Source organism: Phaseolus vulgaris, chromosome 8 (genome assembly GCF_051622355.1).
Source record: "Phaseolus vulgaris cultivar YP4 chromosome 8, ASM5162235v1, whole genome shotgun sequence".
Classification (NCBI taxonomy): Eukaryota; Viridiplantae; Streptophyta; class Magnoliopsida; order Fabales; family Fabaceae; genus Phaseolus; species Phaseolus vulgaris.
The window spans coordinates 1,145,584-1,159,683 of NC_143505.1; the positions used below are offsets into that span (position 1 = coordinate 1,145,584).

The 14,100-nt window shown below is 32.4% G+C and overlaps 2 protein-coding genes across 9 annotated transcripts; both read right to left on the minus strand.

Moving 5' to 3' along the window:
• Positions 1-3,075: 3,075 nt before the first annotated feature.
• On the minus strand, positions 3,076-4,934 carry LOC137823659 (CASP-like protein 4D1). The gene is made up of 3 exons (XM_068628879.2): positions 4,697-4,934; positions 4,141-4,276; positions 3,076-3,480 (listed from the first exon to the last, which is right to left on the minus strand). Exons 1-3 carry the CDS (start codon positions 4,864-4,866, stop codon positions 3,286-3,288), a joined length of 501 nt encoding a protein of 166 aa, XP_068484980.1. The 5' UTR covers positions 4,867-4,934; the 3' UTR covers positions 3,076-3,285.
• A 2,319-nt stretch (positions 4,935-7,253) lies between these two features.
• LOC137823660 (RNA-binding CRS1 / YhbY (CRM) domain protein) lies at positions 7,254-11,720 on the minus strand. 8 transcript variants are annotated; one of them, XM_090293891.1, is made up of 6 exons: positions 11,228-11,720; positions 9,736-9,816; positions 9,351-9,646; positions 8,681-8,804; positions 8,403-8,584; positions 7,254-7,747 (listed from the first exon to the last, which is right to left on the minus strand). In XM_090293891.1, exons 2-6 carry the CDS (start codon positions 9,779-9,781, stop codon positions 7,607-7,609), a joined length of 789 nt encoding a protein of 262 aa, XP_090150017.1. In that variant the 5' UTR covers positions 9,782-9,816; positions 11,228-11,720; the 3' UTR covers positions 7,254-7,606. The 8 variants fall into 8 exon arrangements, with proteins under 8 accessions (XP_090150017.1, XP_090150020.1, XP_068484982.2 ...); XM_090293894.1 differs by having other exon boundaries at positions 9,351-9,629; positions 11,228-11,660; XM_068628881.2 differs by having other exon boundaries at positions 9,351-9,816; positions 11,228-11,719.
• Positions 11,721-14,100: the final 2,380 nt, after the last annotated feature.

Consider the following 14,100-nt stretch of genomic DNA (forward strand, 5'->3'; position numbering starts at 1 on the left):
AGGAGAAAGATTGGAGCATCATCAACCGGTTGGCATGCGGAACTATTCGATCCTGCCTGTCCAGAGAGCAGAAGTACGCTGTAAAAAACGAGACTTCTGCACACAAACTGTGGAAGGCATTGGAGGACAAGTTTCTGAAGAAGAGTGGTCAGAACAAGCTCCTGATGAAGAAAAGGTTGTTCCGATTTGACTACCAACAAGGTACTACTATGAATGCACACATCACTATGTTTAATCAATTAGTAGCAGACCTGTTGAATTTAGATGTGAAGTTTGAGGATGAGGATTTGGCTTTGATGTTGTTATCATCTCTTCCTGATGAATTTGAACATTTGGAGACTACGCTCCTTCACGGGAAGGAGAATGTGTCGTTAGATGCTGTTTGTTCTGCTTTATATAGTCATGAATTAAGAAAGCAGGATAAGATGAGAACCAAATCAACGACATCAGAAGAAACATTGGTGGCAAGAGGTCGTCAGCAAAGCCAAACAAAGGAGAGAAGAGGGATGTCTAAGTCTAAAGGTCGAGTCGTTGCCAAAGATGAGTGTGCTTTCTGTCATGAGAAAGGACACTGGAAGAAAGACTATCCAAAACTGCAGAAGAAAGGGAAGACTCCACAAGATGCAAATGTTGTAGAATGCAAAAGTGACGTGGAATCAGATATCTCTTTAATTGTCTCGCTTTCAGCATCATCGTATCCAGATGAGTGGATATTGGATTCAGGTTGTACTTATCATATGTGTCCCATTCGGGAATGGTTCTTTGATTTTCAAGAACTCGATGGCGGGGTTGTTTACATGGGTAATGATAATCCATGTAAGACAGCTGGGATAGGTTCAATCAAGCTGCGGAATCATGATGGATCCACCAGAATTTTGCGGGATGTACGGTACGTGCCAAAGTTGAAGAAGAATCTCATCTCATTGGGGGCTTTAGAATCTAAAGGCCTAGTTGTGACGATGCGAGATGGAATTCTTAAAGCAACTTCAGGAGCACTGGTGATGTTGAAAGGCGTGATGAAGAACAATTTGTATTACTATCAAGGTAGTACAGTGGTGGGGACAGTAGCGGCAGCAACTTCTAGCTCTAAGAAGGATGCTGAGGCAACGAAGTTGTGGCATATGAGGTTGGGACATGCTGGAGAGAAATCCTTGCAAATTCTTACCAAGCAAGGATTGTTGAAAGGTACGAAGGCTTGCAAACTTGAATTTTGTGAGCATTGTGTTTTGGGAAAGCAACGAAGAGTGAAGTTTGGCACTGCAATTCACAATACCAAGGGTATTCTGGATTATGTGCATTCAGATGTGTGGGGACCTGCCAAGACTCCGTCAATCGGAGGTAGGCATTATTTTGTCACTTTTGTGGATGATTTTTCCAGGAGAGTTTGGGTGTTTACTATGAAGAACAAAAATGATGTGCTTGAAATTTTCCTTAAGTGGAAAGCTGAAGTTGAAAACCAGACAGGAAGGAAGATTAAGGTTCTCCGAACAGACAATGGAGGAGAATACAAGAGTGATCCGTTCCTGAAGGTATGTCAAGATTGTGGCATAGTTCGGCACTTCACTGTTAGAAAAACACCACAGCAGAATGGGGTGTCGGAGTGTATGAACAAGATACTTGTGGAGAAAGTTCGTTGTATGTTGTCTAATGCTGAGTTAGGCAGAGAGTTTTGGGCTGAGGCTGTGACATACGCTCAACATCTCGTCAATCGTTTGCCATCATCTGCTATAGATGGCAAAACCCCGTTAGAGGTATGGTCTGAAAAACCTGCAACTGATTATGATTCTTTGCATGTTTTTGGTTCTATTGCATATTATCATGTGATTGAATCAAAGTTGGATCCACGGGCAAAGAAGGCTCTTTTCATGGGCTTTAGTCCTGGAGTGAAGGGATACCGTTTGTGGTGTCTAGAGGCAAAGAAGACGATTATCAGCAGGGATGTTACCTTTGATGAATCTGCCATGTTAAAGAAGGTAAATCCAGAAGGAGCTGATAGTACTCCGCAACAGGTGGAGTGTGCCCGGAAGCAGGTGGAGTTTGAGCCGACAGTGGTGATCCCAACACGAAATACCACAAGTGACTCTCCTATGGCAGAAGAAGAGTCAGATGAGGAAGAGGTTCCTACCCAAGAATCTCAACAACAATCAGCGCCAATTGCAGTTAGAAGACAGAGACGAGATATTCAGAAGCCTGCTCGTTTCATGGATATGGTTGCCTATGCACTTCCAGTTGTTGATGACATTCCATCCACTTACCCAAAAGCCATTCTGAGTTCAGAGAGTGGTAATTGGGCGGGTGCGATGGAAGAGGAGATGCAGTCTTTGAAGAAGAACAAGACGTGGAAGTTGGCACAATTACCAAAAGGTAAGAAGGCAATTGGGTGCAAATGGGTATTTGCAAAGAAAGAAGAATTTTCTAATAAAAAAGATGTTCGCTACAAGGCAAGGTGGTTACAAGGGCCAAGTTTGAATATTGTTTAGACTTGGTTAATATTTTGCACATTTGAAGTTGGCGCCCGGAGGCGCAAATTTGAAGCACTGTAAAGTTTGTTTTTTGTTATGTTGTGAGAAGATTTGTTTTAGGTGGGACTTGAAATTAAGCCAAGGTGGAGATTTGTTGATTTTGGCTTAATCCCAAGTCCCACATCGGTGGATTCATTGTTTGGGAAGGAGGTTTGAGGGTTATAAATTAAACTCTTCTCCTTCCCTGTTATATATCCCAATTTGTAATATCTTCTCTCATAATAATAAAAAGGGAGTTGTTTTTGCTGTGCTCGGAGATTAGGCTAAATAGGCCGAACTCCGTTAACAATTTTCGGGTGTGTTTTTTCCTCTCTATCTCTTTTATTATTCCGCTTTATTTATTCAATATTATTTGTCGGGTAGCTCTGTTAGGGTTTTGTTTTAGTGGGAAAATTACCCGTTTTTCCCAACAGTTAATTCTACCTTTAGATTTAGGAGTAATTTGTTCAATCTCTTATGTGTTGAGGTGATATTTAAATGTAATATTTTATTCTTGATTGATTAAAAAAAATTAATTTAGTAAAGATAATAGATGAGTAATAGAAGCAAAGAGTGAAACAAGAAAAATTCACTATGTTCATTAAAAAAATCAAAACACAGATGCTTCATATCTTCAGAAAGATAAATACAGTAAAAAAGATATAAGGTTCAAATGAATGAAGGACAATAAAGCCACAATTGAGTGAGGAACAAAAGAAATTGAAGCATAGATTAAGAAGGGAATTGGGAATAAGAAAGAATTATAAATTGCAGAAAGCTAAAACTAATTATTAGGTTTCTTTGGCAAAGCAAAGGAAGTGAAAGTTGAAGCTATGGCAGTGAACAAAAATCCAATAAGAAGAAGGCTTGCTGAAGCGTGTGCCTTGTCAGTGAATGAGTTGGAGGGTTCACCTCTTCGCAATTCTACTGTCAAACCAAATCCAGCAGCTGAACCAGAAATCAGCAAGTACGATATCATCTGTCCATGCACATTAACAATGCAAACTTGTTTAAATATGTTATCAGATTTTACAACAATATTGGAAAAGATTGATGAATATATATACACGAATTATGATATTTTGATAACCCAAATTATAAACGATCGAATGGAAGTTTAATGTCTGATTAAGGTCCATCGATACTATCATATCTTAAGAAGAATAACAAGATTAATCAACAAGTAAACATTAGGTAATAAGTTTCTAAATTACTGTCCATATTTTTAATTCGGTCTAATAACAAGTGTTATCATAATCATATAAATAGGCACAGAATCAAAGAATCAAGTATGTCATTATTACGGAATAGACCGAATGTCAAATATTTAAGTCTTACTTTTGTAGGTATCATCCAAGCTTAGAATTCACAAGAACGAGAAATAGAGAAACAAAAGGGATATGAAGAGTTTACACTGAGGGAGGAGGAGCAGACCGACAAATCGAAAAATAAGAGAAATCATTCTCTTGATTTCAACCCAGTTCGAGAATAATAAATTAAAAAAAAAAGGAAAAATAATCTTTTACGTATCCATATGAAAAGATGAAGAAATTTTGAAAGATTTTAAATTGTTGTATTGATTGTGAAGTTGCGAAATGAACATTTTTTATATATATTTGTTTTTACATGAAATGTGTACCTTGTCACCAAAGAAATCAAAGAGATAACCACCATCACCACTTAACACACGATTTCCTGATACCACGGTGAAGATTGAGAACGCCATTTGCAGCAGATTATACACAAATCCAATGATTATAGTCGAGATCATATATCTGCATATAAAAAAGAGTCATGAACTTTTTCAGTTTTTCATATTTCAATAAATTTTACGATGAAGAGGAAGGTATATATACGGATAAAGCATATAATATTTTTTTTATCAACCATAAACAATATATACCCATAACGGAATGATCCAACTAATATACAAATATACAAATAAATATAAATATCATAACAATCCAACAACTTTCAGACAACTACTTAAAAAACAAACCAAAACTGTCCCAATTAGCTAAAGCGAAGAAAAACAGAACTAAGGATCAAGATACCAATCAGAAAAAATGAAAATCAAGCAGAAAGGAATTTAGAAGTGATCCAAGACTAAACTTCCAGTTGAGTAAAAGAAAAGATCTCAAAATAATTCAAAACTACCCGTATAAAAAAGCATATAATCAATACTTATTAATTGCCTGTAGGTATAGAAATCACTGAAGTTGATTTTGTCCCCAGTTTGATCATTAGTTTGGTTGGCTACAGCAATGAGAATGAGTGCAATGAGAAGGAAGACAAAGGTCAAGACCCTCAGAAGGAGAAGGGCAGTTCTTGAAACTGTGGAACTTGAGGGTGAAGAATCCGCCATATCTCACAGCCAAAGAACTTGTTCCTGCGATTTAATAAATCATTTGAACTTTTTATAATACGAATAATGGTTCTTGTTTAACGATAAGGATAAAAGTCAACACCAAAGTAGAAGAATGAATGCATGATGATTACGAAAATGGAATAAAAAACGTAAGTGGCTGAGTTTTGAAAATGGTGGCATCACAGCACAGCAATAGCTAGACTCAACTCTGCATTTGCTTCCAATGGAAAATCAAAGTCTGATATCATTACTATTACTTCACGTTCGTTGACCCTATTTTTTCTCCCATGATCTCTTCCTTCTCTATCAATCTCTATGCATGCATGTGCCTTGGAAATATATAATATTAAGATAATCTTGTATTCAACATTTTGTAGGTATGTTGAATACAAAATTTGGGAGAATAAAAAAAATTCTTTATTATTATTAAGAAATCGATGTTTAACCCTAATTCAATCTTACAAAATTTTATATTTTTAAAATTATTTTATTATTTATGTGGATAGTTTGATAGAATTTAGGATAAATTTCAAATGACTCTGATTTAAGGAATGCACTTTTAAAATTAATTTAATTTTATAAAAATCATAAAATTTATTCATGAATTTATATTCATTTATATACTATAAAATATTATTAGTTCTAGTCGAAGAATATTATTATTTCTAGGTCGATGAGATGTTTAATTTATCAATCCAAAAATATAACATTGTAATTTTTTTTTTTTGACCATTTTGATGTATTTTCTAGATTTGGTATAATTTGCGACTTTTAGGATTATGTTCCTTGGATTATGGCTGGTGGTATATTAATTTTGGCAACTATATTTTATTTATTTTTGAAACATTGAAATTCTAGAGTAAATTTTATATACATTTTATAAAAGTAACTTAAAATGTTTGGGTTTTAGCAAAGTCACATGATGTGATCCAAAAAAAGTGCACAACTCAAAAATTGTTCAATAATAAATAACAACGGTCAAACAAAATTTTTGAACCTTTGTTTTTCGTGTTTTGTTTTCTAAAGCTAGAGAGACGTTTGGTACTCATAAGAACCAGGTTCAATAACAACACCATATTTAAACCTAAATTTGCGTATAAATATACTATACGTTTAATATACGTATAGTACCATTACATCAACAAATATATTATAAGTAATATTAAAATTAATTAGTAGTAACTTTATTTTCTTATAAAATGTTGTATTTGAATGAAACATGCAAAGATGGTGTAATTTTTAACCAGGGGATACACTGTAATTTTTGCATTTATTAGGAACGTATTTAATTATTTTTATAACGTAATATTCAAGCAACAATTTTAGCTTTTTATTTAATAAAATTTATACTAAAAAAGTTTAAAACAAGCTTATAAGGACTAACAGGTCCAGTATTTAAAAATTTGCTTAGCTTCTCATAGTGTCTTTGTCCTCGTGCATATAATTATTTTTTGAATAAACATTTATAGCATGCATTTAATATATTTTATTGGCATATACACTCTTTATTATCAGTGAAAATTCATATAAATTTTATTAAATTATGGGTTTTATCTCCTATTTTATTTTTAGTGAAATATATAATTTTCACCAAATAATTAAGATTTAAAATTTTGACGTATTACAAAATCAAAATGTTTAATACCTTTCATTTTAAAATTATTTACCAATCTATTTTTCTTTTTTCACGATCAAATCTTGCACTTTAGAAGCATTGGAAAAAGCTTTTATTTATAAAATAATGCATAAACTTGTCATAAATTATTTTTTATGCTTTTTAATAAACTTTAATAAATCTTTTCCACTACTTGCTACAAAATTCACATTAAACTTTCATATATACAAGACATATTTAATAAAAAAACATTAAACATTATTTCATAAGCGTAATTATAATATTTATCTAAATGCTTTTTATTTCACGTGGATAACAACATTTGCTTTAGTCACTACATGACAACATCAAAAGCAATGATCTTTGCTAAGAATAAATTTGTTCAACTAGGTGTTATGTTATAAACAGAGGATCTCTTTTGACATTTTGTAAGACACATTTATTTGGTGTTCCCACAATATAAGACAGGATGGGACACAGAAGAGTGTTCCATATGTACTATTTTTACTGATCTAATTTTATAATTAAAATAAAATTCTTAAAAGAAAAAAAATCTGAATTTAAATAAAACAAATCGAATAAATTGTGAGAATAAGTGTCTGTTATTGAATGTTACATAACAAATAATTCAATGTATTTGGGTCATGAAGGAAATATGAGGAAATATAGCAGTGGTATATCATATGCTAAGTAACACTGTCATTAATTTAAAACAATATGTTATCATGCAACATGTATTGTTAGTATCAAAAGACCCAATAAGGAATAAGGAAATATAGACACTTCATAAATCTTACATTTCCTCCAAAGCCAATAAGCGTCCAGCATAAATAGAGTCATGCTTCTCCAATCCCTGACAAAATATCTACACTTTACAATGTGTTTTATTAAATGGATAATTGGAGCAATATGCTGTTTTAAAGTTTTAAGAACTTATAGCTTAGACGTTCTTCATTTATTCTCATCCTATTGCTTCTACATTATAATTTACTAGAGCAATCAAACTGTTTCATAAGCCTATCAGACGTGTTTTTCCACAGAGAAAAAAGAATCGGTTTACGACACTTCTGTCTAAATCAAACATCATAGAGGAAAAAATATTATCGTTATAATATGCCAAAACTAACATCTAGTGGTGGTATCCTCTTTCCCTTTTCTAAACTTTGCAAGATGTTGATGATATTCTTCAAGCTCTTTCTCCAACCTTTCAATAAACTGGCTAGTATGCTCAAGGGATTGCCCAAACCTATATTTCTCCAAGGCCTGGAAATTTCTCACAACAAAATAGAAATCATAATTACATAAACTTTATGAACTTCATATTAAAAGAATATGACCAGTGTTTTCCACACAAGATACTCTCATTTTTCAAAATGAAGTGAATAGTTAATTAAACAAGCATTATGAAATATTGCTGATTTGCTGATTTATAGTTAAAAGCTACAAAAGATGCAAATTTCTATACTTAGTTTAAGCTTATCAACTGCCATAACAACTTGAATTAATGGGTTTGATCCTGTACTATTTCAGCCGTCTAATATTGCAAACACAGTCATGTACTCATGTTCAACCACCCAACCTCAAGTAACCAAGGATACCTACCTTCAAAATGGCATCTGCATAACAAATTAACAAAATTTATTTTATTTTAATTATGTCTGTGTTACCGTATTTTTTAGGGATTTTGTTAGAAATGTCCTATTCTCATGGATTCTATCTTTACAAAGATTTTGTTCTCATATAAATTAGGATCCTAGTATCAGTATAAATAGGAGTATTGGGTTAGTGTCTCGTATCACATCATTCATACTACAAAAATCATATTAATCTGATCACGCTATAATTTCAACAAAAATATCGCAATATATTTATCACCAAACCCATTTAGTCAATGAATAACAAATGCGAGGTAAATTACCTTTGCTTTTGATAATGTATTTGGAGGAGACATTACTTCCGGTTGTGCATAGTTCTTTCCACGGTAAAAGATGATAATATTATTTGGCTTGATGTCAATCACAATGCCTTTGCTCAGTCGAGCAAGCTCTTCGGCATATTCATGCACTTGCCCTGGTTTGCAAGGCTTGCAGATAACCTTTACTGTTTCATGATTTTTCCAGTGAAGATGCATATTAAGAACTACCCCACCAAATACTCCCCGTCTCCCGACTGGAACATAATGTTTCTTTTTCTCACCTGTGCGCTTCAGGTAATGCCTTTCCTCCTCAGTCAAAATTTCAGGATCAAATGTTTCTGGAGGGGGATTTGGTATATCATATTTTCTCAGCTTCTCAATCAACCAAGTTTCCTTTCGCTTGGCCTGTAGAATTATAAGTTAAAACAAAAGACCCCATTACAAAATAAAGATTAAGGATGAAAGGAATAAAAGCCTCTTTCCAGCCTATCTGAGACACTAAACCATGTCTGTATATGTGGTGAACTGGTGAAGATACCAAAGAAAGTTAAAATAGAAACATATCCATCAATCAAGCTAATGTACATTGTGATTTTATACTAATATGCAGGGTAACTGAAAAATCATATTCAACTTAATCGTGTCTTAATGAAAAATATAACTTCACAAACCTTCCCAAATACAAAATACAATTTCATGGAGGCATTTCATATACAAATCCATAAGTAGCAACATTTTGGTTATTTCAACACCCATACAACGAAGGAAGGAAGCACATTAATTTAGTGAATAACAGAATAATGTTCATACCATTGTTACCTGCCAGAAAACTGGAGCATGTCCAAAAACATAGAGGATAAAATTATAAAAGCAAATTATAAACAACGGAGACAATTTTGTTATAACGAACAAAGCTTTAAACTAAAACTTAAAGTTGCAATGAAATCCAACCTTTTCAAGCTTATATCTAATCCTAACTTCTGGATTTGAGGAATTCATCTTTTTCTTAGCCTTCAAACGATAGAACCTGAGCTCATTCACTTTAGCTTTTTTAGACATTTTAACTTTTTTGTTCTTCTGGATCTTTTCTGCAGAATTAATATCATCGGACTTGTCCAGAGAGAACCGCACAACATCATTGTAAGTTTTCAACTCAACTGATTCATTACTTATGTATCTGGCAGGGAGCCAGCTTCCCAGAATATCTTGCCTTCCAAAGATATTTGATCGCTGCATTAAAAGAAAACCTGACAGAGAAGACAAGGAGGGAACACCTGAAAGATGCCTTGGTGTTCTGTAATTTCTGTGATGTATGCACTTGTGAGGTTTAAAGGACCTGTAATATGAAGACGTGGTAGGGGATGACACAATGGTCGGAGCATGTTCAACTAGACAGCATAACCAGAATAAGCTATCTCTGCATAGTGAGGACATAATTTAGTATTAAAAAATCAGGAGCACAAAAATAAGAGCAAGAACTATTCCAAATATTGTTCTAATCCAACAATATTGTGTATTCAAAAATCAGTATAAGCATGTTCAACAAAACACTATCATGTTCTCATTTTGATGCTATTACATTCTAATCACATATGTTTGGGATAGGACATACTATAAGTGACGGGGTCAAAATAGAGGGTAAAGGAAAAAGAAAAAATACAAAATAAAAAACACATAAACTGATATAAAGACTCACCATGGGTTTAACATCATACACAAAAAGTAGTTATGACCATCTGTGTTTCTTGTGTCTTATACATAATATTGGGGGCACAAATTTAGCTAATAGAAGTGTTAGCTTATTACGTGAAAGACATGTTTCTTACTTATCTCAACCTTGTATTGCAGTTTTCAAATCTGAATTTCTATGAATTACTTTTAGGATCCCGTCTACAAATGTGAATCAAATTTCCAACACACAACACGGTAAAACAGAAAAGATATAGAAAGATAAAATGGTAGAGCAAGTGATTCACAAACTTTTAATTTCTAGAGTAAATCTGTTGCAAGAGGCTACGATGTGAATTGTACGATGGGACCATAAAGTAGGGAACTTTCAAATATAATAAATTGAAATGTGGAAGAGTCGGGTCGGGAGGCCAAAAAAGCAATTTTACCAGCAGGAAACTCCATGTACTGTACTATATATAGATCCATCCACAACATCATGAATTTCCATGTATCAATAATAGTGAATCATATTTGTCTATTTCTTCAGTTTTGGTTTAAATAATGTTCTTCAGCAAGTCAAATTTTATTACAATTCGGGTCTAAAGAACACCCTTTTTCTTTTGTTTGGACATTTATCATATTTTCCAATAATTATATTTCCAATGGACAAAACTACCACATGATAGTATCTTAATCTTCGTTCCTAAATATAAATTTTTCTTTCACCCAATTTCAAGATATTACAAGTTCTACGATTCATTGTCAAGCATAACCAATCCATTGTGGTCTAAACCAAGCATAATATTCAGTGAGAAGACTTCTATCAATTATGTCCTGAATCTCAACGTAAATGGAATATGACATCACTTCTACTATGTCAGTAATTGAAACAAGCAAGTGTTCACAAACTACAGCGGAAGAAGTTGACACTACACTCCCTGTTATGACTATTTTCCAATTCATACATTAAGAGTTGGTAGATTTTAGGCATTGGTTTAGCAAATAAATTTCGGAAGGAACAAAAATTCACTCTCTTGATTCAGAAAATTGAAGAACACCAGAAAAACATTATGCAGAGAAGGAACCCAATTATGATTAACAACAAGCCAAAGGATGAATCAGAGGTATCAATCAAAAGCAGATCATAGGATGTTGACCTTTGAAGCTTGCTTGTTGCCACTGGTCCATGCCCAAGCTCAAAGATCAGTTTAGAGAAGAATGCCATCAAATCTTCACAAGTGAGAGCTCTTATAGAATGTATTTTCCTGTAAAAACAAGCATTCATATATACTAACTTATTCTAAGGAAGAAACAAAAGGCAAATCACTGTACAAACACCAAATAATAATCCAGCCATCACAATTTTCCTTTCCAGATTCTAGGTTAGCATAGAGATGCTGGGTGGATCAATGTGACGCGGAGGATGAAGTTCATCGCACTGCGTGGATCCTCTTATCGTCGAGGAGGGTGACGGTTGTCGGCGTTCAGGGAGAAGCAAATTTGGGGGGACCAAAGGTCGCGGAGGCAGGGGGCGGCGACGAGGGCGGCGGCAGCTGGTAATAGGCGGGGAACGGCGGCAAGGAGGAGGGCGAAAGGGAGCAGAGGCACTTGGGCTATAAGAGGTGTTTTTTAAGTATTTTTGTAAATATAATTATTATAGTACAGTCATAATTAATTACAGGTGTCTATTTTTTCAATTTTTAGTTTAATAATAAAAAATAGAATTATTAATTTTACTTTTTTTATTAAATAATATATTTTTTACTCTTTTTTTCGCTCCTTTTTATTTTTCTTTTTCTCTATTTTCAGTATCTCCGCCAAACACAACAATAGGGTTTGTGAGAAGCTAAATATGGTGAATTTTATCAAAATTTAACTAATTGAATAGTTTAAGAATTATTATAAATAACATTTAGTAATGGTTTAAACATTGCAGTGGATGATTTCACACACTTGCTTGGTGCATCCAATGTTTCTTAACCTACACTCAATATTGATATGAAAATGACAAAAATGTCCTTTTTAATTTTAAATAAAAATAAATGTTAAACAAAATATATTCCAAATTTAAATTTTCAGAATACATTTTCATATTTGGATTTCCATAACATTTTTAAATTTTTTTATTTGGACTTCCATGATATTTTTCCAAATTTTTATTTCTAAGAATATATTTCTGGATTTTTGTTTTTCAGAATTTTATTACCAGAATAAAAAATTATATTCCAAATTTTCTTTTCTATAATGTATTTTTTATTTTCGGATTTCCAATTTTAAAAATTCTAAAATAATTTAGGTGAAGGTTCAAAATCATTGAATTGCAAGAAGCAATTGGCATGAATTCATACCATGATGTTGAATAATGAAAGGGACAAAAGGCCTAAGAGAGCCCCAGAGAAAGGGACAAAAGGTCCTTCAATTCAGAAATGTGGAGCAAAAGCCCATCCAGAGAAAAAAGCCTTTGGGTCTATTCCTCTCTAACCCATCACTAAACTTACTAATTATTGGGCCACCCAAAATTTAAGCAAAAACTCAAATTAATATAACTTTTAACAAACTATAATTAAAAATCAAATAAAAATAATATAGGGGCAGTAACCAAAATTAAGATTAAAAGTTATTAATGAGAAATTTAAATATAATTTGTGATTTATAATGAACTAGCTTTTCATAACACACTTCCCTTTCCTTTCTCAACCCACTTTCTGTCACAACAATGACCCTTACACCTACTCACGTGCTCTCTTCTTATTTCCACATGCTACATCACACACACCAACATCAATGCATCATGTGTTTTTTAGCCATTGAAAGAATAGCAACAAGCTTAGAGTATTTAGAAACATAGCTACATAAAAAAACACTTCAATGATTTACAAGATATTACTGCAATATAATTTCAAAAAATTATGCTAAAAAATAATTTTAAATTTAATTCAATCTTATAAAATAATATTTATATTCACTTATATCATTACAAGAAAATCAATAAATAGGAACCAAATTTAGAGTAAAAATAATTAGTTACTGTAACTAAATTAGATATTAATTCATAAACTAAAATTTTATTGGTATCTAAAGTTGTTTTTAAAATACTAATAGAGACTAATTTATAATATAAAGTAGTAAGTAGTTAAAACTTTAGTAGCTAATTTTGAGTCGGGCCAATGAAACACTTCTTTAAGCTTCAAGAGAATGTTCTTTGCGAGCGATGCGTTTGCTTTTGATTGCTCAAGTTGGAAGACCTACAAGAAACTTGGTTGTACCATAAATACAGAGGAATCGACCTATGTCAATGGAAAAAAATCTTTTTATCGGATGAGCCTAATTCTACTATTTTATAAATTTTTATTAATAATATAAACTAATTTAGATATAAATATTTTTTTAGTTTATAAAATGGTATCTAATTTACTCAAATAGTAACTAATTATTTTGATATCTAAAATTAATTTTCAATTTAATGATTTTCTTGTAGTGTATACTATGAAATATTCTTTATTTTTAGTTGATATGAGATTTTTAATATATCTTTCTCATAGAAACATACAAATTCGTAAGTAAAACTATATATTATAGATAATTAAATTAATATATTATAGATGGTTGAGTTAAGTTTAAAATATGTATTTAATAAATTATAATTGATGTAATGAAAAATAAGAAAAATAAACTATTGATTAGAAAGATAAATGAAAAAGCAAAAGGAGGTTGACTATGCATGGAAGATTCTTATAAAGATATGGAGGGAAATCTCCATGGAATATAGTGTAAGTTGATAGTGTATAATATACATGTATGTATGGAATCAAGTCACAATCTTATCTTAAAAAAATAAAGATTTGATGCACAATGAGCATGTGTTCCATCTTCCATGTCCTTGTCCATGCATGGTTGTGGCCCACCATCATCATTCATCAAAGAGCAATTATAATAAATAAATATATAAAAATACCCATTTTCATTTTCATCACTTTCTTTGAATGTTCTTTGTATCTATCTCTTCCTTTCAAAATGGTATAGGTTTTGG

What these genes read in the sequence shown, in the direction of transcription:
- LOC137823659 (XM_068628879.2), bottom strand. Translation starts at nt 4,866, where the DNA reads ATGGCGGATTCTTCACCCTCAAGTTCCACAGTTTCAAGAACTGCCCTT. An exon ending in AGTGATTTCTATACCTACAG is followed by an intron (nt 4,277 to 4,696) that starts GCAATTAATAAG and finishes TTTTATATGCAG; the next exon opens with ATATATGATCTCGACTATAA. An exon ending in TTGATTTCTTTGGTGACAAG is followed by an intron (nt 3,481 to 4,140) that starts GTACACATTTCA and finishes GTGCATGGACAG; the next exon opens with ATGATATCGTACTTGCTGAT.
- LOC137823660 (XM_090293889.1), bottom strand. Translation starts at nt 11,355, where the DNA reads ATGAATGCTTGTTTTTACAGGAAAATACATTCTATAAGAGCTCTCACT. An exon ending in GCAACAAGCAAGCTTCAAAG is followed by an intron (nt 9,817 to 11,227) that starts GTCAACATCCTA and finishes CTCACTATGCAG; the next exon opens with AGATAGCTTATTCTGGTTAT. An exon ending in TTAGATATAAGCTTGAAAAG is followed by an intron (nt 8,805 to 9,350) that starts GTTGGATTTCAT and finishes ATAATTCTACAG; the next exon opens with GCCAAGCGAAAGGAAACTTG.